The 27546-nt window shown below is 40.8% G+C and overlaps 1 protein-coding gene and 1 long non-coding RNA gene across 4 annotated transcripts in view; one reads left to right on the top strand and one right to left on the bottom strand.

Annotated features, from left to right (window-relative positions):
- The window catches only part of LOC112545072 (uncharacterized), a 49225-nt gene that overhangs the window by 19298 nt on the left and 2381 nt on the right, over nt 1-27546 (top strand). For both annotated transcript variants that reach the window (XR_012902672.2, XR_016349171.1), the window contains exons 2-3: nt 21973-22047; nt 25107-25228. This is a non-coding gene — a long non-coding RNA (uncharacterized LOC112545072). The remainder of the gene's footprint in view (nt 1-21972; nt 22048-25106; nt 25229-27546) is intronic.
- The window catches only part of TMEM200A (transmembrane protein 200A), a 74769-nt gene continuing 61595 nt past the window's right edge, over nt 14373-27546 (bottom strand). For both annotated transcript variants that reach the window (XM_089777253.1, XM_075924153.2), the window contains one exon: nt 14373-17496. In XM_089777253.1, coding sequence (XP_089633379.1) covers nt 16005-17480 — 1476 coding nt within the window. In that variant the 5' untranslated portion in view covers nt 17481-17496 and the 3' untranslated portion in view covers nt 14373-16004. The remainder of the gene's footprint in view (nt 17497-27546) is intronic.

Raw genomic sequence — 27546 nt, 5'->3', positions numbered from 1 at the left:
AACACCTGTGTGTTCAGGAAGTGATCTTTGGCATAGAAAATCACTGTCTGGATAGACTAAAAAGGGGGCTATGGATCTGTATTTATGTGGATCCTTTGGCTTCAGAACCTCTCACAACCAGTGTGAAGGGGCTACGCAATTTAAAGAGTATAGGAGACTGTGGGATTCCTGGCTCAGCTGGCTGTGACTTGAAGTCCTGAATTAATCTCATTGCAGCACTTCATCAGATCTTAAATACTTGTGCTTTGTGTGAATGAATATCACGCTTAAAGGAAAGCTCTATACACTTATATTCTTTATTTATTCATGTTCAATTTTTAAACAATACAACCACTTTTGTTTTCTGTAATGCAATTATACACTGCAAAATGACTATATGGGATATAATCTATGTTTACAACAAACCTATATTTAATTTAAGGTGAAAATAACTCTCATGCAGTGTTAAACCTGGAACTTAAACTGAGAGAATAGTGGACTTTTTCTCTTGCAAATATTCGAGTTTGAAAATGAATTTCAGTTAGACCATGTGCATGATCCATTCACATTTGTTTGTCAAAATAATTATGTTCTACTAGCATTAGCATTTGTGGGAAATGAATTTTGAGCTTAAAAGCAAAATTTGAATTGACAATATTTATCTTTGATTATAACAATCAAAATCACAAATTCATCCTGTGTGTGTGTGTTATTTTCATACTTATTTGATTAGGTGACAGAAAAAATACCCCATGATTTATGTAACTAACTCTCTGACTTCTGAAGTTTGTATATCAAAAGTTCAAAATCAACTGTTCATTAAAGGTAAAATCTTTGAATGTCTGAAATGAATAGTTTTGCCAGTGACTTCAATGGGGACAGAAATTTACCTCTAGTATTGACGTTGGAGGAAATTTGCAATGAAAACTTCATATACATCTACATATCCAACTCAGTATGGTTGTTCTTATGTTCTTAAAACTCATATATATGCCTAGAAATGCATGCTAATATCAGTCTCTGATCATCTACTAACAGGAGAATAATATGAAAAGAAAGTTAGTCTCATATAGCTGCAGATAGTTTGGACTTTGGCGTTTCAATGTACACTTAAATGAGTTTATCTTACACTTAAAATAAAGCACTGGTTAACGTTATAAGGAGTGGAATGGTCATACAAAAATATTAATCTGAGTGCTACACTTACTGTGCACTCCAAATGAATATTTTGATATGGTCCTTCCGATCCTTATGCATTCCAAATACAATCTACAGATTAAAAATACCCCCATTTATACAGAGGAAAAGTTATCAATGTCATTGCAAATAGACAGATGAGAAATATTTCATAGGTTCTATATCATCAAAATATAAGAGAAAATGATTTTCAGTGAAACATACAGGACATCTTTACCCAAAATCTCATGCTTCATTTGCATAATTGCTTCCAATTACTTTTTCAGAAGAGATTTAAAAAAACAACAACAAAAAACAGTCTAGATGGGGTTCTTTTGGGGGAAAAAACCCCTTTTTTTCAAAATAACTTTGTAAATCTCATTTTTTTTCAGGAATAAGGGTTTTTTTGAAAGGTTTTTTTTTTTTCAAAAGAACCCCATCTAGACTGCACGCTTTTTTTTTTAAAGGTCTTCTGAAAAAGCAATTGGAAGCGATTATGCAAATGAAGTGAAAGATTTGTAAATCAGCGCATTATTTGTATTTTTTATTTCCCTCATATGCATTTCTCTTTTGAAAGAGGAATATAGTCTAGATGCACCCTAAGATATTCTCTGTCTTATTCTCTATCCCTTTTCTAATGATTCCTAACGCTTCATTTGCTTTTTAGACTGCCAATGTGCATTGATTGATGTTTTCAGAGAACTATCCACAAGACTCCAAGATCTCTCTGTTGAGTAGCTGTAGCTAAATTATTCCCCATCATATTGTATGTATAGTTGGGATTATTTTTCCCAATGTGCATTACTTTACATTTATCAACATTAAAGTTCATTTACCATTTTGTTGCCCAGTCACTTAGTTTTGTGAGAAGCTCTTAACAGTCTGCTTTAGTCTTAACTATCTTGAACAGTTTAGTATCATCTGCAAATTTTGCCACCTCAGTGTTCACTCCTTTCTCCAGACTATTTATAAATAGGTTGAATAGGATTGGTTCCAGTAAGGACCCTTGGGGGACATCAGTAGTTACTTCTCTCCACTCAGAAAAATTACCATTTATTCCTACTCTTTTGTTTCCTGTCTTTTAACCATTTATCAATCCATGAAGGGACCTTCCCTCTTATCCCATGATAATTTACTTTACTTAAGAGCCTTTGGTGAAGGATCTTGTCAAAGGCTTTCTGGAAATCTTAGTACACTATATCCACTGGATCCCCCTTTTCCACATGTTTGTTTATCTCTTCAAAGAACTCTAGTATATTAATAAGGCATGATTTCCCCTTTTCCAAAGCCATGTTGTCTTTTCCCCAACAAAGTATGTTCATCTATTTGTCTGACAATTTTATTTTATAACTATAGTTTCAACTAATTTGCCCGGGATTGATGTTAGACTTGCTGGTCTGTAATTGCCAGGATCACCTCTAGAACCCTTTTAAAATATTGTCCTAGCTATCTTCAAGTCATTAGATATAGAAGCTGATTTAAAGGATAGGTTACAAATCACAGTTACTAGTTCTGCAATTTCAAATTTGAGTTCTTTCAGAACTCTTGGGTGAATACCATCTGGTTCTGGTGACTTGTTGCTATTAAAGTTTGCTCCAAAACCTCCTCTAATGACACTTCAGTCTGATACAATTCCTCAGATTTGCCACCTAAAAAGAATGGCTCAGGTTTGGGAATCTCCCTAACATCCTTAGCCATGAAGACCGAAGCAAAGAATTCATTTAGTTTCTCCGTAATTACTTTATCATCTTTGAGTGGTCCTTTAGCATCTTGATTGTCCAGGGGTCCTATTGGTGGCTTAGCAGGATTCCTGGTTCTGATGTACTTAAAAAAACATTTTGCTATTAGTTTTTGAGTCTTTGGCTAGTTGTCCTTCAAACTCCTTTTTGGCTTTTCTTATTATAGTTTTACACTTAATTTGGCAAAGTTTATGGTCCTTTTTATTTTCCTCATTAGGATTTCACTTCCACTTTTTAAATGATGCCTTTTTATCTCTCACTGCTTCTTTTACTTGGTTGTTAAGCCACAGTGGCAGTTTTTGGTTCTTTTAGGCTGCGTCTAGATTAGCATGATTTTCCGGAAATGCTTTTAACGGAAAAGTTTTTCGTTAAAAGCATTTTCGGAACAGAGCATCTAGATTGGCACGGACGCTTTTGCCGCAAAAGCACTTTTTGCGGAAAAGTGTCCGTGTCAATCTAGACGCGCTTTTCTGCAAAAAAGCCCCGATCGCGATTTTCGCAATCGGGGCTTTTTTGCAGAAAACAAATCTGAGCTGTCTACACTGGCCCTTTTGCACAAAAGCTTTGCGCAAAAGGGACTTTTGCCTGAATGGGAGCAGAATAGTATTTCCGCAAGAAGCACTGATTTCTTACAGTAGGAAGTCAGTGCTTTTGCGGAAATTCAAGTGGCCAGTGTAGACAGCTAGCAAGTTTTTCCGGAAAAGCGTCTGATTTTTCCAGAAAAACTGGCCAGTCTAGACACAGCCTTACTGTGTTTTTAAATTTGAGGTACACATTTAAGTTGGGCCTCCATTATGGTGTCTTTGAAGAGTTTCCATGCAGCTTGCAGGAATTTTACTTTTGTCACTGTACCTTTTAATTTCTGTTTAACTAACCTTCTCATTTTAGTGTAGTTCCCCTTTCTGAAATTAAATGCCACAGTGTTGGGCTGCTGAGGTATTTTTCCCATCACGGGGATGTTAAATTTTATTACATTATGGTCACTATTTCCAAGCGGTCCAGTTATATTTATCTCTTGGACCAGATCCTGCACTCCAGTTAGGACTAAATCATGAATTGCATTTTTTCTTGTGGGTTCCAGAACCAGCTACTGCAAGAAGCAGTCATTTAAGGTATCAAGAAATTTTATCTCTGCATCCTGTCCTGAGGTGATGTGTACCCAGTCAATATGGGGATAGTTGAAATCCCCCACTATTATTGAGTTTTTTTAAATTTTGATAGCCTCTCTAATCTCCCTTAGCATTTCATAGTCACTATCCTGGACAGGTAGTTGATAATATATCCCTACTACTATATCCTTATTATCAGAGCATAGAATTACTATCCATAGATATTCTACGGAAAATTTTGGTTCATTTAAGATTTTTACTTCATTTGATTTTACATTTTCTTTCACGTATATTGCCACTCCCTCACCAGCATGACCTGCTCTGTCCTTCTGATATATTTTATACCCTGGTATGACTGTGTCCCATTGACTGCCCTCATTCCACTAAGTTTCTGTGATGCCAATTGTATCAATATCCTCCTTTAATATGAGGCATTCTAGTTCACTCATATTATTTAGACTTCTAGCATTTGTGTATAAACACTTTAAAAATTTGTCACTATTTATCTGTCTGCCATTTCCTGATGTGTTGAACTCTTTTTCATTTGATTGTTTCTAGCTGATCTTACCCATACTGTATCGTCTTTCATCCTCACCTCCTGACTAAAACATCAAGAGCCTCCATCAATAGACCCTCCCCTAAGAGACATTTTTGTTTTAAACTATCATATGAATTTCTGCTGCGAAAGAAGTGAGGAAAAAATGTGTGTGGTACTAAAGAAAGCATCCTATTTACCGATTTTGTTAGTGAGTTAATTTGCTTTTACCTGGAAAATTGAAAATCCCTCAAGAAAAATTCCATTAGGAGGTAACAGCTGATTTGCCTCTCTATGCAAGGGGAAAAAAGATTGTTTAGCAGCAGATGTCTTGCATGTATGAAAGAAAAAATGTAGCACAAGAATGAAAATAACTCTTGATTCTAAGTTAGATTATCTGCTTTTTACAATAAGTGAATTACTATTTAGTTATTTAAACTACCCAGTCAGTTATCTGGTTTGTGTCTAAGGAATTAAGATTGGACATGCTGAGGGTGAATAATTCTAACTAAACCTTATTAAGTTAGTTTCTAATAACATATATATTTACTTTTTAGATAACTTCAGACTCATAACAGATTCCAAATTACAAACTGACAAATTATTTTATTCAGATGTAATTCATCTACTGTACCGCGGTTTCATTTCAGCCTATACAACTGACAGCTCAAATCCTTACATTATTTTAATCACCAGTGCCACTCTCAGAGAATCCCAGAACCACAGCAATGTAGGAAGAGAAGGGGCCATGAGAGATTGTTTAGTTCCAGCCCCTGTGCTAAAACAGCGCCAGGTGGACATCCCTGACAACTGTTCTTTAAAAAAAAAAAAAAAAAGTGGGGATTCCGCAACCTCATTTGGAAGTCTATTCTAGTGCTTAATTATCTTTAGAATTAGAAAACTTTTCCTAATACGTAACCTAAATCTCCCTTGCTGAAGATTACTTCTTGTCCTACCTTCTGAGGACATGGAGAACAATTTTTCACCATCCTCTTTAGAACAACCCATAACATGTTTGAAGATTATTACCAGGTCCCCAACCTGTCCTCTTTTCTCAAGGCTCAACAAAGCTAGTTTTTTGGGTTTTTTTAATCTTTCTTCATAGGTAAGGTTTTATTTTATGATTGTTGTAGAGCCTTCCCTGTATTTGAGTCACCACCCAAGTTTCACTTCCTGAAGGCCAAAAACCAGTGTCTGTCCTCTTGTTTCTCGGCATAAAACATGGAATTCTATCTTGTTGCTACATTATGGGACAGATATTTAATAAGGGCAATTTTTTTTTACAGTCTGTAGTACTCCGAAACAACAGCAGAATGCAGAAAACTTCTGCCTTCTTAGAACAGATTAATCTCAATCTTGGAGTCTAGTGCAGAATCCCCTTTATGTTTAGTAACATTCTCTAGCTAAGATAAAATTAGAACACTTTCTTTTTCTCACTTGGAGTGACTGATTTTGAGCGACTGCTGAAGGAAATGTAAGTAGGTCCCAGTCCCAGAGTAAAGAAAGGGTAACTTCCTGTGAGACGGGAGTAGCAGTTAGAATAATTTTCCCCTTCATCTAAATTAGTCTCCATCCACCAGGAACAAATTGAGAAAAATTACTTTCCGTTACACAATTGTTCATTGCTAGCATAGCACCCCTCCTCCTCTCCAGGAACATCAGCAAGGGAGATGCCAGTGGGAGCTGCAGGGGTATCCTCCCTGGTCAAAACAGGCATGACAGGATATGAGTTTCCCCAAAATTACTCCAGCAGCCAGGAGATAGCTGCATGGGTGGGCTAGACTTCTTGTGACATGCAATCCTTTGTTGGGCTATTATTGACAAGGCATCCCAGGGCTGTGGTCATGGGCTTTGGCCTTAACACTCCATGGAAGTAGCTATTCTGTTTCCCTTTCCTGCCTTCCCAGATGGTTTCTGACATTGCTTCCACCTCCAGAGTGTGTTGATTTAGTTAGCCTGGGGAGAGAGTCATGGATGGTACCTTAGCCCCCGTTCAGGATCTATGTAGATTAGAAAGTTTGGTGGCCCATTAGCATTGTACATGGATAGCCAAAAATAAAAAGGAAAACCATGAAAAAAGAAAAATATGTGTGGGGCTGTCCCTAGGGGAGTGCAAGGCCTGGGACAAATCTGTCTGTATGGGCTCCATTTAACGTTTTTTATGTGGGTGAAATCTGGTTACGAGGGCAGCTGCAGGCTAAATATTGATAGTGCCCAGCAGTATAATTATAATGTAATTAAACTGTAGCTCTTATAAGGACATAAGAATTATGTAGACTTATAATGAAGTTCATATAATTGAAAATAATTCCTTGCAAGGCAGTCCTGTCCCAGGGCTAAGCTGTGTATGGACCCTCTAGAGGGGGCCAGTGTCTGAGCTGTTCTGCAACCCCATGTGGAGCTCATGTGCCAGGGTCCAGAGGGAGGGACCACCCCACTGCCCCACACAGATTGCAAAGGGGCTCTCACAGATTCCTGGAGCTGGAGCCTCCCTGCAAACCTGCTGCCACTGAGCTGGGCCAGGGACCCCTGAAGGGCAAGATGGAGCTGGGAGGTCACAGTCTGCGGGACAGCCCCACCTGGCTATACTCCTCTACACTCTGGGCCTGGGACTTAGCCTCCCTACCTCCCCCCCACACTTCCCTCTGGCACCACTTCCTGCCTCTGATCCTATCACAGCCCTCTGTCTCTGGGGCAAATAACCATGGGGCCTATGCATGGGGACAATTGCCACTACTGCCATCAGTGCTGCAGGGCAAATATAAGATCCCTCTATGTATCACCAACATGTCCGCCGCTTTTTTTCCGGCTTGGGGAAAAGCCGGAAAAAAAAGCGTCTAGACTGGCGCGATCCTCCGGAATAAAGCCTTTTTCCTTCAGGTAGGAATAAGAGATCCTCCGGAAAAGGGCTTTATTCCGGAGGATCGCGCCAGTCTAGACGCTTTTTTTCCGGTTTTTCCCCAAGCCGGAAAAAAAGCGGCGGACATGTTTATTTAAATCCGCGGGGGATATTTAAATCCCCCGCGGATTTCCCTATGCTGACTTACCTGATTTGCATCCCTTTTCCGGAATTTGTGGCCAGTCTAGATGTAGCCCAAGTGTTTTTATTTCTGATCCCAATCCTGACTGGAACAAAGAAATTCAAGAACAGATGAAAAGGGAAGAAAGAATCTTTCAAAAATCTCAAACAAACACTAAGCTCAACTTTGATTTTCAAAATGAGTAAGATAGATCTCAACTAGTTTGGCCCCCTTTCATTATTACTAATATGATGAAATATAAAATTTTGTAAAGAGAGGATTGTAGAGGGAAATAGAACTATCCAGTGCATTAGCTTGTATATTTGGCAGTTCCCAGTGGGAAGTATTACTTTTCTTGATAGTTTACAAAAGCTCTGAAGTCACCAGAAACCAACAGTATTATTACTAGCTTTCTTTTGATCAAATATGTTTTCAATGACATTGCAAGCCACTGCACAACACACAGGCAGAACGGGAAAACCCTAACTGGAACTCTTGCTGGACCTACAGTAAAATATACCAACAAGACCATCACCTCTCTCAGGCAAATGACAAACTTTCCGTGCCTTGCTAAATCCTCCTCCACACTATTAACTCTGTCTTTTTAAAATAAGAAAACTAAAACTAAATACAAACATTCTGTATAACCTAAGTATTGTAAAGTCATCATATAAATATTCTAAGTATTGTAAAGTCCACATAAGTTTTCTAACTCGGCCTGCCTTGTCCTTTGAGTCAAGTCATTCCTTGTATTTGGATGAGAATTATCAGGTATTTGAAGTCAAATCAGAGGGGTAGCCGTGTTAGTCTGGATCTGCAAAAGCGACAAGGAGTCCTGTGGCATCTTAGGGTATGTCTACACTGCCACCCTAGTTCGAACTAGGGTGTCTAATTTGGGCATTTGAAGTTGCAAATGAAGCCCGGGATTTAAATATCCCGGGCTTCATTTGCATCTTGCCAGGCGCCGCCATTTTTAAATCCCCCTTAGTGCGGACTCCGTGCCCGCGGCTACACGCAGCACGGAGTAGGTAGTTCGAATTAGGATATCTAATTAGGATCCAGATGACCCAGCTAATTGTAAGTCTGTCAGCCTGACTTCGATCCAGGCAAGAAAGTGGAGCTGATGGAACTAGACTCAATTAACAAAGAACTAAAAAAGGGTACTGTAATTTAATGCAAATCAATGGAAAATAAATCTTGTTAAACTAAACCGATGTCTCTCTTTTTATGAGATTACACATTTGGTTACTAAAGCTAATAGTGTTGATGTAGTATTCTTCGACTTCAGTAAGGCATTTGACTTGATGCTGAATGTTGTTTTGATTGAAAATCTAGAACAAGATAAATTTAACATGGCACACGTTAAATAAATTAAAATCTGGCTAACTGATAGGTTTCCAATATAATTGTAAAAGGAGAATTGTCATTGGGTGGGTGAGTTGTCAGATGGAGCCACTCAATCAGTCATGCTGAAACAAAAGACAGGACTATGCAGTCCTTTAAAGACTAACAAGATGGTTTATTAGGTGATGAGCTTTTGTGGGCCAGACCCACTACCTCAGATCAATTTGTGGAAGAAAATTGGCATGATCATATATATCAAAGGGAGGCAATCAAAAAAAGTGAATACATATAAAATAGACAAATCAGATCTTAGAACAGAGGGAGGGGTGTTGGGGGGAGGTTAATGTCTATGAGATAATGATATTAGAAGTGATAATTGAGGAAGCTATCTTTGTAATGGGTAAGATAATTAGCATCTTTGTTAAGGCCCATTCGTAAAGTGTCAAATTTAAGAATGAATGACAGTTCAGAGGCTTCTCTTTGAAGTCTTGTGTTAAAGTCTCTTTGAAGCAGGATGCACGTAGTCAGGTCATTGAGACAATGCCCAGTCTGGTTTAAATGGCAAGAAACTGTTTTTTTCTTTGTGAAACTGTCTGATGTCTGTTTTGTGTGCATTGATTCTTTGGCAAAGTGTCTGAGAAGTTTGTCCAATATACATAGCAGATGGACACTATTGGCACATGATGGCATAAATTATATTTCTGGATGAGCAGGAATATGTGTTCTTGATCTTATAACTGAAATGGTTAGGTCCAATGATGGTGTAAGCAGAGTAAATATGTGGACAAAGCTGGCAATGGGGTTTGTTGCAAGGGAAAGTTCCAGGGTTGGTATTAGTATGAGATGTCCTGTGGTTGTTGGTAGGAATCATCCTGAGGTTAGGTGGTTGTCTATAGGAGACTATGGGTCTGTCTCCCAGAGCCTCTTGGAGTGTAGTATCCTGTTCCAGTATAGGTTGTAGTTTGTTGATAATGTGTTCGACGGGTTTAAGTTGGGGGCTATAGGTGATGACTGTTACCCCAAAAATATTCTCACTGGAGACCTCCCAGGGTTACACTAGTATGGGTTTATTTCCACTAGGTAAAACTAAAGAGGAGAAAGCAGCCACCAAAGGTTTAAACTAAAAAAGATCGAACTCTCTCTCTCTCTCACACTCACACACACACACACACCTCCATTCATTCATTCACACCCATTCATTCCTGCCCTCAGGCACTCACACACTTACACAGACATATGGGTTGCAGGAAGAGCCAAGGCATGTGGATCTCGGAGGGTCTATCTGCTCATCATGGCTGGGGAAGTTGGTTAGGAGGAGAGACACTGGAGAGGAGCTTCTCCAGAGCAGGGGAAGGGAAAAGCTCCTTCTCTTTATATAGTGTCTGAATGGCTCCTGTGACTCATTCACCTCGTCATCAGGGAGCATGCCCGGACTTCCCTTTATCCAGCAGGGAGCATGCCCAGACTGTGATGACTCATTGACATGTGGTCCATTGTTCTCAGTCATCTTCAAACACACTCTCACACTCACACTCTCTCTCCATTCACTCAGGGGAGAATGCAGCTTAGGGAAAGTTACAAGCAAGGTGGCTGAGAGTTACAAAGATTACAAGGTTGCAGTTTACAGTAAATTTGAGAGTTACACAGATTACAAAGTTGCAGTTTAAAACCTTAGACCCGTGGTCACCAACCTGTTGATCAGGAGGGCTCGACCATTTGATCGTGAGGCATTTCAGCCCCCCCAAATCCCCACTCACCCCCAAGAAGCCCCTCTACCTACCTCAAAAATGGAGGTAGTTTCGGCTTCCCGTGGGGTGGAGGGAAATCTGGCAGCTGTGCGCCACTTCCAGGGTTTCCGGAAGTGCGCTGCCTGCTCCCCTCCTTCAGGTCTGTGGCATGCCGGGAGGAGGTAGGAGTCCCGGAGGAAGGCACATGCTGAGGCTTGGGGGCGTGTGGGGGGGGAGAGAGTGGAGGGGAGGCGCGCACTGGGGCTCCCCTCCTCTGCAGGGGAGGAGGTAGGAGTCCCGGGGAGACGCGCACACCGGGGCTTTCCCCCTTTGCGGGGGAGGAGTCCCAGGAGGAGGCTCTTGCCAGAGCTTCCCTCCGGTGGGGGAGGGGGAAGGCGTGTGCCAAGGATTCCCTGCCCCAGCCAACACCCTGCCCCCTGTTCCCACTGGCACTTTGTTCCCACTGGCACCCTGTCCCCACCCCCACCGGCACCCTGTCCCCACCTCAGCACCCTGTCCCTTGCCTCCACTGGCCCCCTGTCACTTGCCCCAGCCCCCTGTCCCTTGCCCTAGCACCCATTGGCACCCTACCCAGCACCCTGTCCCTTGTCCCGGTACCCCCTGGCACCCTTCCTCAATACCATGTGCCCTGCTCCCACCAGCACAGTTGGGGCCACATTAGTGAGGCTTGTGGGAAGTTTGGGGGAGTTTTTATTTTGCATCTCACTTGTGTGGCCCCAACTGACTTTTCTATGGGTCAGTGACCCCTGACTCATAACAGGTTCCCTACTCTTCTCATAAATAAAGACACTGCGGAAACTATTTGTGTTTGACACAGTATTTTATTTAAAAATGAAGCTGGGCCAAGCACCCATCTAGCCACAGCATCATAACGCTCCTGCACTCCGCCTTCCCCCAGACCCTTGAGCTGAACCTATCATACACTGGAACCCCCTGCCCTGAGCCCCTCACATACCCTAACCCAGATTCCTGCACCCTCATATCCACAAGCCTGTGGCTTGCTTACTACCCTAACCCTACATCTGACCCCAACACTGGCCCGCCTGAAGCCCCCTCCCCGACCCAGCATCCCCTTCTCCACCTCCTCCTGCATCCAGATTTCTTCCCAGAGCTTGCATCTCTCACCCCTTACCACACCCAAATCCCTCATTCCCACCCCAGAGCATACACATCCTCCTTCAACCCAGCGAGGGTAAGGCTAGACTGCAGAAGTTTTTCAGGATTCCAGATATCTCCCAGAAAAAACTCTTCTGCATCCAGGGATGCGTTTGTTCTTCCGCTTTTTTTAGTGGAAGAGCAAACGGGGGCTTCCAAAAGAAGGGTTTTTCTGACATTTGGTCCAGTCTAGACAGGCTAAATGTTGGGAAAAACTCTCCTACAGAAGAATTGTGAAAAAAAGCAGCAGTATAAGGGTTGGGGAGTGATGGAGAGGAGGAAAATAGATGAGGAAGGGACAGGGCTTCGAGGAAGGGACAGGGCTTCGAGGAAGGGGTGAGGCAGTAGATCTTGGCTTGTTCTGTCATTTAAAAAGTGATCTTGGTCATAAAAAGGTTGGAGGCCACTGCCTTAGATCCTACATTTTGGTGTATCTTTGCAAGTAAGCTCAGTTAAGAATCATCCTGAGGTTAGGTGGTTGTCTATAGGAGACTATGGGTCTGTCTCCCAGAGCCTCTCGGAGTGTAGTTTATTGATAATGTGTTGGATGGATTTAAGTTGGGGGCTATAGGTGATGACAAGTGGTGTTCTATTGTTGGTTTTCTTGGGTCTGTCTTGAAGTAAATGGTTTCTGGGTATTCGTCTGGCTCTTTCAATTTGTTTTTTTATTTCCCCTGGTGGGTAATTGAGGTTTATAAATGCTTGGTAGAGATCCTGAAGTTTCTGGTCTCTGTCAATGGGATTAATCGAATACTCTGCTGACACCATCATTGGTCATTCCAATTTTCTTCCACAATTTGATCTGAGGAAGTGGCTCTGGCCCACGAAAGCTCATCACCTAATAAACCATCTTGTTAGTCTTTAAAGTGCCGCATAGTCCTGTCTTTTGTTTCAGCAAAACCAGACTAACACAACATCTCTACTACTATTCAATCAGTCATGTTATTGTAAACTTGTTCTAAACTAGTTGTAACTACTCAGAGGCTTTGTTTACACTACAAGTTTTTGCAGCAGAAAATATGCTAACGAGGGACTCATTAGCATGAGTCACAATGTCATTAGCATATTTTCTGCTGATTCTTTTTGCACAAGGAGTTTTTGTGCAAAAAGAAGCAGTGTAGCTGCTTCCGTTTTGTGCAAAACCCCCTTTTTCCACAAGATCCTTATGCTTCTCCAGGACAGGCATAAGGATCTTGCAGAAAAAGGGTTTTTTGCACAAAACAGAAGCGGCTACACTGCTTCTTTTTGCGCAAAAGCCCCTTGCATAGAAAATCGGCAGAAAATATGCTAATGACATCGCGACTCATGCTAATGAGCAGGGCTTGCCAAGCTGCAGCGAGCCCTGCTTGCCAGCCGTGCGGTTTGGCATGTTGCGCATATGCAGACCGCGCTGTGCATGCGCTGACTGAGCTGCGTGGCCGCCATGTGTGAGTAGATTGCCTTAATTGTCAGGCCCTGATAATGAGTCCCTCATTAGCATATTTTCTGCCGCAAAAACTTGTAGACATAGTCAGAAAGTGAGCTGTATGTCACAGAATGCAGTTCACTGAAAACCTGTTTAATGCACAGTAGAAAGCAAATAAGATGTTTTTGTGCTTTAAAAAAAGACATAAAGGGACTAACACTGGAAATGGTAAGAGTATCCTGTTGATTTCTATAACAATATACTTTGAATATAATGTTTAGTTTAATCAGTCCATCCCCAGAGGCATATTGTAGAAATGGAAAAGGTCTTGAGAAGGACAAGGAAAATGTTTAGTGGCACAGAGACTTTCATATGCAGGATGATTTAAATGCTAAGAACAGACTGTGCAGAGAGGAGATGAATAAGAAATGACTTGACAGAGACTTATAAAATAATGAATGTTATAGAGAATGTAAATCAGATGTTCCTGCTACTCTCACTCTGAAACCAGACCAGTGAAATTAAGAGAGAGAGACAATGTAAAGCAATTAAAGGGAAACATATTTGCAACACTCATAATTAACCTGCACTGGTCTGTAAAAAACATTACTGAGGTGGCGAGCTTAGTAGGTACTCCGACTAGATTGGTGATCACTCTGGCCAAGACTCTATGCAATACAAAATATTCAGAATGGATGACAGACATAAAGGCTATGTCTACACTGCACTCTAAACTCAAAATAAGATACGCAATTTACACTACACAAATTGCGTACTTATTTTGAGTTTATTTTGAAATAGGCTATTTCAAAATTTGGTGCTGTCTACACAGCACCAAATTTCGAAATAAAGTGCTATTTTGAGACAGCCCTTAACCCTCGTGGAATGAGGGTTACCAAGATGTCAAAATAGCGTGCCCGTTATTTCAAAAAATATTTTGAAATAATGGGTGGCTTGTGAAGACACGGGGTAGCTATTTTGGGATACCTCTGATATCCCAAAATAACTTTGTGTAGACATACCCAAAGAAACCAAGGGGCACCACAAGCAACTATCCATTAACGGACCAACAGGCTTAAGACATATAATGTATTAATAATTATGATTCTTAGATATGGTGCAATCCTATATGTGTAGAGGAAAAACAGTCTTACAGCAGACATAGATATACATTTTATTTTATTTCAAAAAAATAGCAAATGTATTAAGAACACAAACCAGAAAGTTATTAAAAGCTTCATAGCAAAATATTTAGCCAACTCTGTTACAATATATAGGCTTGAGGTTCTAACAAGTAACACTATGCCTCAATTCACTGAGCAAGTAATGCTCTTGACACAAACATTTCACTGTTAAAATATGGAGCTGGAAATTAAAAAAGAAACATTTCTGTCTTTCATCTTTCATGGTCAATTGAAGTATAACAACATTCTAACTTTTGATTCTTTTGGGGAAAGCCTTTATTTAAAAAAAACAATTCCTGAGTATTTAGGTTAAGTGAAAATATCAAACACCTGGTAAAGATGACCAGTTAAGGCCCCAATACTGTTTGGTGAATGGTGGAAGGAGTTCTCAAGTGTGGTTGTCATGGCAGGATTAAGGCCTAAATGGCCTAATGGGATATATGAAAACTTTCTAGTAGGCTCATTCATGTTAATTTCCTTAGCCTACAACTAAGACTATGAAGCTTGCTTTTCTGATAGAAACCTTTTTGTCTTAAACATTATTTGCAAAAGCTTTCAATGCAATGTATCACAGCTAAACCTCCGCTATAATTATGCAAAATATACAAATTTAAATTTAGCCAATGGGGATTTTACATTATCAATAGTGAAAATATTGAATTGTATAGTTTGTTTCAATTTTTTCAAACACAGCAACCCTATTATTTTAGTTTTTGGTATTGTAACACTCTATATAGTATATGTATATATTATTCTCTTCTGATTTTTGTCACAATATCAATACTGTACATCGTAATGCTAGCATCCTGTTATTCATCATGTTCACATCTTTAAATTAATTTTGTACATCTTATTTGTAAAGCTGTTGCCAATTAGTGCACTTTGGATAACTAACCCCAGAAAAATTTGCAAATTTCTAAGCCATGGCTATTCTACATATGATTTTCTTGAATTGCAGTACTAAATTATAGCGGATATAGAAAGGTTATCACATAAAGCATAGTTAACTAGAATTTATAACACTGGTATTCAACTTGACCATTTACAGTGAGTTCACAAAAATGGTTTTAATTTTCCCAGTTTCCTTCTACCCTCCCACCCCAATATGTAAACACAATGACATTCTAGGATTGCAGTTATCAAGTTGTATTATATGTAAAAGACAATATCTAGAATATGTGTTTGGATCTGGCAATACCAGTAGACACTGCTATTCACTTTCCATCCTAGACTGGAAGCATCATTGTTAGAATGTTGCAATCATTAAGAAACTGAAACTAGAAGCTTATGGGATCTCCCATTTTGATGCAGGTTTCTTGACTTATAGTGATGAACGATCACGTGCTTATATAAAAACAAAAGAGCAATGGATTGAGAAAATGGCACGAACATATATTTGGGTGATGATAAGGAACAGTATTGCAGTTGTGTGTTATTAGTACATGAAACTCTTGGCATTACAGAGATGATGAGCTCGTTTCACACAAGCCAATCTGAATGTGACATAAGCATTTGGTAAAAACAGGCTTGTGCCAGTTCCCCTGGAAAAAAACACTTGTCAAAATATTTTTAAAATACTGTATGATATCTCATAAATTGTAATTTAAATATTAAAATCTTGTTTCAGATGTTCCCCGCTTTAGGTTGTTACTCAAAAACTCATCATGTTCAAAACTCAAATTATTATGAGATCTTGATATCATAAGCAGCTTTTCCTTATTAGTAAAGTCCTTCTTAACTGTGGCTTGTGGCACAAGCAACCTATCCATTGGGTCCTCTTTGTTTTCTAGTTTCATGTATCCTTTACTGTTGTTTCGATCCAATCTGGGCCAGCTGGGGTGTTTTCTTTGTTCAGCTTGGACAGTGAGTGTAGAAGGACCCCTGTCTAAATCCAAGGACTTTGAATGTGCAGAGAGAAGATGCAAAGATGCATTGGACCCAAATTGTTTTCTGGCAGCACCCGGTGATAAAAGTTTTCCAGTGCTTGGACCAAGAGTCATAGAAGACTTGAACTGACTGGATGGAGATTCTAGAAATGAATTATTTCGGGATAGCATTGCACCAGCAGGTTTGCAGGATTCATTGCTGTCAGTTAATGGAATGGCTAGACAATCCATTGATAAATTTCTAGACCGGCTTCTTGTGATTGCCGAATCCTCAGTGATATTGTCTATACTAGGTTCATCAATAACACAGTTATTTAGTTTAATTACAGGCAGTGTGAAAGCACTAATAGAGGATGATACAATTGACTTTGTTTCACACTTTATAGAGCTACTACTTTTGTCATCCATTGCCTTGCTAGTGTGAGGATAAAGTCCAAAGACAGAGCCGGAATGCTCAGTCAGCAAAGGTGGTAGAAGGTTAGAAGTGTTCTTGTCTTCATTTATGGCAATTTCATCTTCTTCAGCTGAACTATCCATTCGAAAGTTACTCCTGAAGCCAGAGAAAGGTGCAATTGTGTTTGCAGCCAACCGTGATGCACATGAGTTCCCACTATGCTTCAGTTCACTTTCCCCCAGTAAACCAGTATAAGCGCCATTCAGCTGCTTTTGTTCCTTGATTCTCAGACTGTGGATGTCTATTACAGTGGAATATATGTCTCTCATATGTATGATTTTTGTTTCCTTGTCACGATTTTCATGTAGGATGGCATTTGCACAAATAAAAATAAAGATTCCAATGCCCATAGTAAAAGGGCCCAACATTTTCATCTTATCTGAGTGTAAATGTTGTTCAAAGAAACGAAATATAACTCCACCATGATTTGTAATGACCTGGGTTTCATTTAAAGCTAAACTAGCTTCAGAACCTAAAAACGGTTCCTTTTGTGGCCAGTATCCAAGGATAGCCATTGCAATTCCCATGAATGCAATGAGCACTCCCAAAACAAGAAAAAATCCTGACGGGGAATAAAGTCGGATTTTGCCTCTGACAATTACGACATCAGCTCTGGGCCGGCGTCTGACTGGCTTTTTCTCTTCAGAAGTTGCTGATGTGGCAAGATTTAAGTGATGCTGAGATCTGGCAGAGTCTTGCCTCTTTAAGGCTGCCAGTCCTGTTATAACTCCACCAGTTGCTATCATAGTTCTATATTCTGCCCTAGAAAAGAAAACAGAAATACTAATATCAGTAATTTCAATATAATACACACATACATGTGTTAATCATTCACTTTTTTATTCAAATAAATATTACTTTTCAAAGACTTTGCATTTTAACAGCTCTTCATAAATGGCAACTTTCAGATGTACATGGCATTTTGGAAAACTGTAACTTTTTTTGAGCACAGTAAAGCTACGTACTATCTGTGGCCTAAATGATAGAGATATAGTGGAAAACTAAAAAGATAGCTCAAGCTGAATTATCAGGAGTATATAAAATGAAATTATTGAAAATGCTCAGTATATGGTATCATTCAAAACTGATCTCAAACAAAGCCAACAACATTATCTTATACTTTTCATATGGGTGTTAGACAATCTTGAAGTTTTAGCTTACAAAGCTTGTATGAATATTGGTCTGAATATTATCTTTAGAGCAAAGGCTTTACTATAGATGTTAGTGTGGTTTAAAAAAATACATTCAATTATTACAACCGCTACATTATTACACTGATTAAAATTAATTTTTAATTCTTAATTATAGGATAACTTTTTTTCTTTTCCTAATAGTGCTTGCCTTTTCCATATGGCAATCATAAGAGTTTTTTTGTTTTCTTTGATTTCTCATGAAACACAAGACACCATGGTTCAGCTTTGTTTACTTCCTTCTGGATTAGCATTATCTAGTTGACTGAAGTAGTTTTTTCCCCTTGGGTTCACCTGAATGCCTGGATTTCTATAAATGGAGTGGGAAATTTCAACAAATCCTGTTTTAAAAAACTACCAGGAGGGATGTGCACAGCTGTAGAAATACTGCTTGTCTGATCATTACATTTGAGAGTGGCCAAGAAAAAAACAGTTAATAAAACTTCATTATATCTTTCAGAATGCTTCCAATGATTAAATAATACATTAATAAATGTTACAAATAAGAGTCAGCATGTGCAATTGAAGGATACAAGCCAGGGCAAAGAAATGGTGCTCAGGTGAAAAGGAAACCTGATTTGGTTGAAATACATATGAAGGTTGTTTTAAATGGCTGTAGAAGAAAAGGTTCTTGCTCTAAAGCCTTGTTTCCACTTACCGGGGGATCGACGCTCTATCGATTGATCTTCCAGGGTTTGATTTACCAGGTCTAGTAAAGACCCACTAAACTGAACGCTGAGGGTGCTCCCTTCGATAGTGGTGCTCTTTTGACAGGAGCATTTCTCCCATCGACCTCCCGCTGGAGGCCACCCCAGAAAATTGATGCAAGGTACATCAACTCCAACTACGCAATTCACGTAACAGGAGTTGCATATCTTGCATTGATTTTCTCTGCCAGTGTGGACCTGGCTTAAGAGTGATAAGATTTGTAAATAGACAAAGCGAAAGCTGAGTAAGAGAGGGGAATAAAGAGAAACAAGATCTGTGATTTACAGAACCGTAGACCCACGGGCTTAGAAGGGATCATAAAGGATCAACTAGTCCAAATCCCACCATCCCTGCCAAAGTGCAGGATTTGTCTGTTGCTAAACCATAGAAAACAGATGGTTTTAAAGCTACATTTTAAACCCTCGAATGAAGGAGCTTCCACAACCTCCCTAGACAGTCTGTTCCATTGTCTTGTTCTTACAGTTAGGAAGATCTTCCCGAGGTTTAATCTAAATATTATAGTGGCTTTTCAATACAAGAGGGCAGGTTCTGAAATACACAGACTTCTTTGAAAATTCCTACCACTGTAATTAAACTGGAACTGTATTTCTGTGTTGTTTTGGTAACTTAAATGTGTTATTGCCATTTGGTCTCTTGCATGCTTCAGATAAGACACATTCTAAAAATGTCATTTTAAAAACTCCAGAATGGAGACTAAAAATAACTGAATGTTTAAGATTCAGATTTTTTTAAAGATAAATGAAAACAAAATTTGCCCATACACATATGTGCTTACGAGGTTTGTGCCAAAACACAATCAAACATCAAGATGACTCTTCTCTATTTTTGTAAAACATTGTTTTGGATTTCAGACAAAAATAAACAGGACCCATTCCGTGACAAATGTTTTCTTTTGCTAGTGTTCAATTTAAATATGATTAGTTTTTTATACAGTAAATGAAGAGAAGCCTGTCATAACAGTACTAATACTGACATAGAACTGACCCCGGCATGTTAGTATATTATTCTTATCCAGGTCCCAGGCATTTAGGATGCAATTTTTTATAAATACATAAATTCAGGAACACAAGTCCCATGTTTCCTTTGTGCGCACAGTCATTTAGGAGCTCCTGAAAATCATTTATCAAAAATGCTTCTGATGTATAGATATCACAAAGATTGCAAAAGTGTATACTGTTCATTATTAATTGTTCAGCGCTAGATTAGCTGATGGAAAGAGAGACATTCTAAGTACCTGATTCTGTATTTTTCTTTAAGGTCAGATTACTCATTGTCCCTCTGAGAAAATCTATAGAGGGAGCGGGCTGCAAGACTAGAAAAGTCTGGGAATTCAGCGTGAGTAACAGTTGTAAACAAAGACAACATTCCCTGATCCTTCATATCTTCTGACCTCACTGTAGAATTACTTCCCTTAAATTCAAGGCCAGAGAAATCTTTCTCCCCCTTCTCTCCCCCTCCACCAGGTTTATAAAGCAAATAAGCTACTGGGCTGGCAAAGATTTAAGCTTCACCTTGGTGCTAGCAGAAATACCTAAATTCCAATCTCACTTATCTCCATGCAAATCTGGAGTAACTACACAGAAATCAATGCAATCATTATGGACTTAGATTGACAGGAGATCAAAATCTGTCTTTATTAGAAAGAAGAGCAAAGAAACATTACATGGAAATGCTCCAATACATTGCACCTTTGTTTATGGCTCAAAGTTTTATCTATTTATTAAGATGTAAGCATTTTTACATTTGGAAGCTTTTTACAAACTGTTTTACATTCATGTTAAAGAGGAACTATAGATGCATAGGAGTTATCTCTATATTTAGTTTGACGGAAAAGACATTATCTCTGAATACACACATCTGAGCAAGCAAATCTTAGGAGATTTTTTGACTCAGAGCTGAAGTGAAGTACGTTATAAGTTTCAGTTCAATCTGTTAGTTTGATGGCATTCTGAGTGACATTACTGTCCTGCTATAAAACAGATCAAAGAATGGATACACTGGGTATGGTAGAGAAAAAGAATGGCATGTTTTATTAAATTATTATTATTATTAATGTATTGCCATAGTACCTAGGCATGGTACAAACAGAACAAAAAGATGGTCCCTGTTCCAAGAAACTTACAATCTAAATATCACACAAGAAACAAAAGGTGGCTACAGAGAAAGAGTTACAGGAAAGCAATGAGCCAATAATGTTTAGCACGATGTGCTGTGACCATTGCCTATTTTTGGCCTAATTCATTTTATAAACCATAACATCTTCAATGGAAAGAAATCTGACAAGGGCTGAGGATGAGCTGTAAAGGCATGCAGGGCAGTAAGGACCCTCGGGAGAATAAGTTGTCCTTTTGGGAGAAGACTGCTAGTAAGGCCTGGTCTCAGAGCAGTGAGCCCTGAATGATAAGATACAGGATTGGACATGTCTAGATAATACTTAGTCCTGCCATGAGTGCCGAGGACTGAACTAGATGACCTCTCATGGTCATTTACACTCCTACAATTCTATGAGGCTGTGTTTAGACTGCAGGGTTTTTTTGAAAAAAAGACTACAGCCGCGTTCTTTCAAAATTAAATTGAAAGAACGTGGCTTTTCTTTCGATGGCAGTACTCCTCATTTCGAAAAAAGGCGTTCTTGAATACAAAACAGGGCTTTTTCGAAAGAGAGCATCCAGACTGCCTGGGTGCTCTCTTTCGAAAAAGCGGCTTGCTTTTTCGAAAGTACTGCTTGCAGTCTAGACGCTCTTTTTTGAAAGAGGCTTGCAGTCTAGACGTAGCCTAAGTCTGTGTGCTAGGAAGCAGGTGAAAGAAATTGCTTGGGGGGGGGGTCAAAGTAGTAGTATAGGTGTGTAGTGTGGGTTTGCATCTGTTTATTGTATACAGAGGTTGGGAGGAAGTCTCTCAATTCACTTCCCTGCATCAAGTATGGGGGAAAGTTGCTTAGACACTTGAGGGAGGGTTGTGGCACAGACAGGAACCAGAGTGAGCAAGAGAAAGAAAGGAAGAGCGTGGAGAAGCCAGTTTGTTGAGGATTGCCACTTGATGTTTGTTTACCCCCAGGCAGAGTGGAGTTCTTAGTTAGACGGCTAAATTAATCTACCTACAGGCTAATGGGAAAACTGCAATTGCACCCAATTATAGATAGGTAAGCCCCAGACATACAGCTAGAGTCAGAAAATGTAATTTAGTACAGCTTCCGAAACAACATATAGCAAACCTTTGCCCAAAAAAGCTCACGATACTATATACATACATATATATATTATATATATTGCTAGTGTCTAAGGTGCTAAAGGACTAATTGTTGTTTTTAAAATTACAGATTAACACAGCTACTCCTCTGAGACTCTTCCCTTCCATCAGTCACAAAGCTGATGTGTTCTGAGATGAATTCCAGGTATTAAAATCCACCTGCCTCTCCATCTTTGTTTTATAAAAATACATTTCTAGTCTAAATTGCTGCATTATACCAGTTAAGTTTGTATTTTGTTGACAGCCTAGTCTCTAAAGAGGCAACAGCCTAAATGCCCTGAGAACCATGGTGGCAGTCAGCCCTACTGGATAAATGTAGATATACAGTATAATATGAGTGTCTATCCTCAAGGTAGAAAAGTTCATTATACACAGTTCTGGAAAGATTATTGTGTGTATGAACACACACACAAAGCTATGTGAGGGTACAATATATGTCACAGAACAGAAACAAATCCAAGTGAGAAAATAAAAATGTCAAGAAACTTTATGGTACATGAGACAATGCTGCTTTACAAGGGGACATATTAACACACCAGCTGTATTGTTTGAAAAGGAAAAAAAGAATAAAAATGGCATGTACATATACGAAAATTAAACCCAACGGCTACGTCTACATTGGCATGATCTTGAGCAAATACTCTTTAATGCAAGCGTTCTTGCGTTAAAGTATTTGCGCAAGAAAGCGTCTACACTGGCATGTGCCTTTGCACAAGAGATGTGCTTTTGTGCAAGAGCATCCGTGCCAGTGTAGACGCTCTCTTGCGCAAGAATGCTCCAATGGCCATTTCAACCATCGGGCTTTCTTGCACAAGAAATTCATGTTGTCTGTCTACACTGGCCTCTTGCGCAAGAACAGTTGCGCAAGGGGGCTTATTCCTGAGCGGGAGCATCATAGTTCTTGCGCAAGAAGCACTTATTTCACACATTAGTGTTCTTGCGCAAGAACTCCCCGCCAGTGTAGACAGGTAGCATGTTTTTGCGCAAAAGCGGCCACTTTGGCGCAATATCGCGCCAATGAAGACACAGCCAACGGGGTTAGAATTTCTTGTTCTTGCTTATAATTGATTGAATTTTCTATTTTATTTGAGATCTGGCTATGTAATTTCTACTGTTTACTCATAATGGGTAGTACTCTACTTAAGCTAAATCAAAGTAAAGTGGCAGAATCTGGCCCTACTTATTGTGATCAGAAGCAGGTATTAATTATTTGCCCAAATCTCTGTACTGAATATACCACTTTATTCATTGTTGTTCATTCCAATTTCTAGAAATTGGAAAAGAATCCATGGCAAACTACATTGCTAGATGAAACAGATATGGATTTTTTCATCTTTTTTTAATGTCATAAGCTATATCTGCTTATGATACAACTGAAAAAAAATCTGAGTTGAAAACAAATCACTTTAGGAGCTCATTCTAATTTAAACTGTGTACTGGGTTTGTACATATTTATATGCATTTCTCTTTGTTCTGCTTTTGTCTACTAGAGCAGTGGTAGGGAACCTTTTTTGAGTCAGGGTTCACAGACCTACAAAAAATCAGTTGGGGGTCACACACAAGTGATAAGAACCCCCCCCCCCCCCCAAACACCAAGGCTCAAGGCTCCCATGGCCAGATTAACTCTTCTGAGGGTGTGGGGCTAGTTGATTCTGTGGGGTCCCCTAGATTCTGCGGTGGGGCCAAAAATGAGGGGTTCAGCATGTAGGGCGAAGCTGCTTGGGAGCAGGCTGGAGGTGTAGAGTCTGGGCAGGAGGTAGGGTGCAGGAGTGAGCTGAGAGGGAGCGAGATCTGGGTAGAAGGAGGCAGCAGATGGGAGCACCAGGGTGCAGCTCTGGCACACGTGGTGCCATGTGGCCCTGGACTTGCATCTCTTTCTCTCTCTCATGCACACACATACACACAGCCTCTCCCCCCCACAGCCCGTTATACAAGAGTACAATATATGTCACAGAACAGAAACAAATTCAAGGAGCTACAGGAAGAGTGAGAAAATAAAAAGGGCAAGAGACACTATAGTGACCGGGGTGGAACACGCAAGCAAGAGCAGGGACCAAGCTTCCCTGTGCTGTTGTTCCCAAGGCAGCTTCCTCCCCTTGCCAGGTAGAGCCCCGGGGCCAGATGCAGCCCCTGGATTGCATTGACCTGGCCTGCGAGGACTGGCGCTCCTCCCACCTGCAGCACTGTGATCCTGGACTGGCACTCCAGTGATGCAGAGGGGCACCAAGCCTCAGACCTGATGCACAGATCACAGGTTCCTCATTTCTGTTCTAGAGATTGCGAAATGAGTAAGGAGCTTCTTCCAGAATTAGAAGAACGAGACCGGAAAAGAATTCTGTAGCTCAGTATCTCTAAACTTAAAATCCCAAATGTACAAAACAAATGGGAATTCAGACTGAAGCTTACATGGTGCAGATCAGAGTAGAGATTTGACATGAACCATAAGACATTCAATATATATTTCAAAGGACTCTGACACTTCTGAAGTGTAGAATGGGGAGGTTCAGAATAGAAGACGTACTCTCTGTGGTCCACAGCAAAGAAGAGATTTGTGTGGCTTGGCATATGAGATAGGGCACAAAGTCAGTTTGTGGTAAACACTCTGGGGCTCAGTGTGCCAGAAGATGGATAAATGCAATTTTCCTCTGAAAACTAAACGAACAATGCCCAAAACACTCAGAAATAATTTAGTTTATAAATACTGGGCTTATTTACTTGATCCCTTAATCCTTGTCCCATTGACTTCTGTACACTGATCCATTGTTAAACATATAAGGAGGTGTATTTAAGCCACAAACATTTGTGGTGCATCTAAACTAACATTTAGTCATGTGAGCTAATTCAAATTAACTGGCAATCTTTTAACGTGAGCTGAAAAGAGGAAAACCTAGTATAAACAGTGCAGACAATGTCATGATGTAAAACACAACATGTCCTTGTCTATACTGAATACTAAATTAATGTTAATTAACACAGTCTTAACAAAATATCATTTCCCAAAGAAATACTCGGTGACAGACTGAGAATAACAGGCACAAAATTCTCCAGTGAAGAGATCCAAAGGGAGGATAAAGGAGTGTATGTGGACAGATGTGAAACTGAAGTCAGCATAAACTGTGATACCTTAGGGCTTGTCTCTACTATGCTGGAGATTGATGCTGCTGCGATCGATCCACTGGCTATCAATTTATTGTGTGTGCTTAGGCACGATACATTGGTCTCTGAACATTCTCCCATGGACACCAGTAATCCACTAGGCTGAGAAGAGTAACCGGCGTAGATGGGAGAGCAGCTCCTGTCGACCTTCCCACACACAAGACACCGTGGTAAGTACATCGACTTCACCTATGCTTTTTCTGACAGCAGTAATCCTCTTTCTACAAGGAAGGAAGCAAACTAGGGAAGACCTGCTGCGGGATCAGATGACCTGCCTTCAATCCCTCATCCTGGGGTCTAATGTGGAGTGCTGGGAGCAGGCCGCCGCCAACAACAAGGAGTGCTGGGCTGACTGGTAGCAGCAGAAGACCATGTGGGGCCAGCACGAGGCCATGTGCTCCTCCCTCACCCCTGTGATGCAGCGCATGGCCATGTACATAGAATGGGCTACCAGCCACCTCCCCGTCCCTGCCCCCCAACTCCCAGCCCCCGCCCCTCCAAACCCTTGCACCTGCCTCCCTGGCTTCTCCTGCTAGCCTCTCCCCCCCAGGGGCCTCCGGGGCCCCCAAACATGTGGCTATGGGACCTCTCAGGCAGCTGAAGCCTCCCGAGCTACCCGAGGAAGGCACCAGTTGCACCCCATCCCTGAGCCCCCCTTTCCCCTCCTCTCCACTTTTCCATTTCAGGTTCTTTTCCCCAGTTCCCTCTCCTATTGTATATCCCCTACATTAAAAAGATCAGAATTGTGTTTATAAAACAAGAGGGTTTTTCATATGCTCTGGAGAGGAGGAGGAAGATGGGAACGGAGGGCAGGGGGAGGGAAGGCACACAGGAGCAATGCAGGGACTCCTTTTGGAGAGGCCCAGGGGAGCCTGTACTGTACTTTTTGGGACCCGTACTGTTCAATATCTTCATCAATGATGTAGATATTGGGATAGAGAGTACGCTTATTAAGTTTGCAGATGATACCAAACTGGGTGGGGTTGCGACTTCTTTGGAGGATAGGGACATAATTCAAAATGACCTTAGCAAGTTAGAGAAATGGTCAGAGGTAAACAGGATGAGGTTTAATAAAGAGAAATGCAAAGTGCTCCACTTAGGAAGGAACAATCAGTTCCATACATACAAGATGGGAAGCGACTGTCTAGGAAGGAGCATGGCAGAAAGGAATCTAGGGGTCATAGTGGACCACAAGTTGAATATGAGTCAACAGTGTGATGCTGTTGCAAAAAAAGCAAATATGATTCTAGGTTGTATCAACAGGTGTGTTGTAAGCAAAACTCGTGAAGTCATTCTGCCGCTCTACTCTGCACTAGTTAGGCCTCAGCTGGAGTACTGTGTCCAGTTCTGGGCGCCACATTTCAAGAAAGATGTGGAGAAATTGGAAAGGGTACAGAGAAGAGCGACAAGAATGATTAAAGGTCTAGAGAACATGACCTATGAAGCCAGGCTTCATGAACTGGGCTTGTTTAGTTTGGAAAAAAGAAGATTAAGGGGGGACATGATAGCGGTTTTCAAATATCTAAAAGGGTGTCACAAGGAGGAAGGAGAAAATTTGTTCCTCTTGGTTTCTGAGGGCAGGACAAGGAGTAATGGGCTTAAAGTTCAGCAGGGGAGGTTTAGATTGGACATTAGGAAAAAATTCCTAACTGTCAGGGTGGTCAAATATTGGAATAAATTGCCAAGGGAGGTGGTGGAATCTCCCTCTCTGGAGATATTTAAGAACAGGTTAGATAGACATCTGTCAGGGATGGTGTAGGTGGAGCTTGGTCCTGCCTTGAGGGCGGGGGGGCTGGACTCGATGACCTCTTGAGGTCCCTTCCAGTCCTATTATTCTATGATTCTATGAGAGCCTCATACGTGGCCTTGGCTGAAATTCTCCCTCAAGACCTCTCAGATGAGCACGGCAGCCTGATGTTGCTCTTCTGAGGGCACTGGTGTCCAGCTGCTCGGTTGCCCTGGCCAGTCATTCAACCTCTGCCAGTCCATCCTGGCAGGAAAGTCTCCCCCTTGTTTTCACAAAGGTTGTGGAGCACACAACATGCTGCTATCATGTAAGGGAAATTGCAGCTGCTGAGGTCCAGGTGGATGAGGAGATGCCTAAACTTCCCCTTCAGGCAGCGGATGGCACACTCCACCACCAGGCAGCACCTGCTGAGCCTGGCACTGAAGTTCTTCTTGGTGGGGTCCAGGCTGCCAGTGTAGGGTTTCATAAGCCAGGGGAGCAAGGGATAGGCTACATCACCCAGGATGCACATAGGCATGTCCATGTCGCCGACCCTCATGGTGCAGTCAGGGAAAAAAGTGCCAGTGTGTATCTTCTGGAGCAGGCTTGAGTTCTGGATGATGTGGGTGTTGTGCGTCTTTCCTGACCAGCCGATATTAATGTCCATGTGGTCCTGCAGCACCATTAATAAGTACAACTTTCTGTTGATATACTCCAAGGTACGATGCCAGGGATGTGTGTGCCATCTATGGTCCCGTTGCA

The sequence above is a fragment of the Pelodiscus sinensis genome, chromosome 3 (assembly GCF_052426305.1).
Source record: "Pelodiscus sinensis isolate ZL-2025 chromosome 3, ASM5242630v1, whole genome shotgun sequence".
In the NCBI taxonomy this organism is placed as follows: Eukaryota; Metazoa; Chordata; order Testudines; family Trionychidae; genus Pelodiscus; species Pelodiscus sinensis.
The sequence above is the reverse complement of the archived record's forward strand: the minus strand, read 5'-3'. Positions and strand labels throughout refer to the sequence as shown.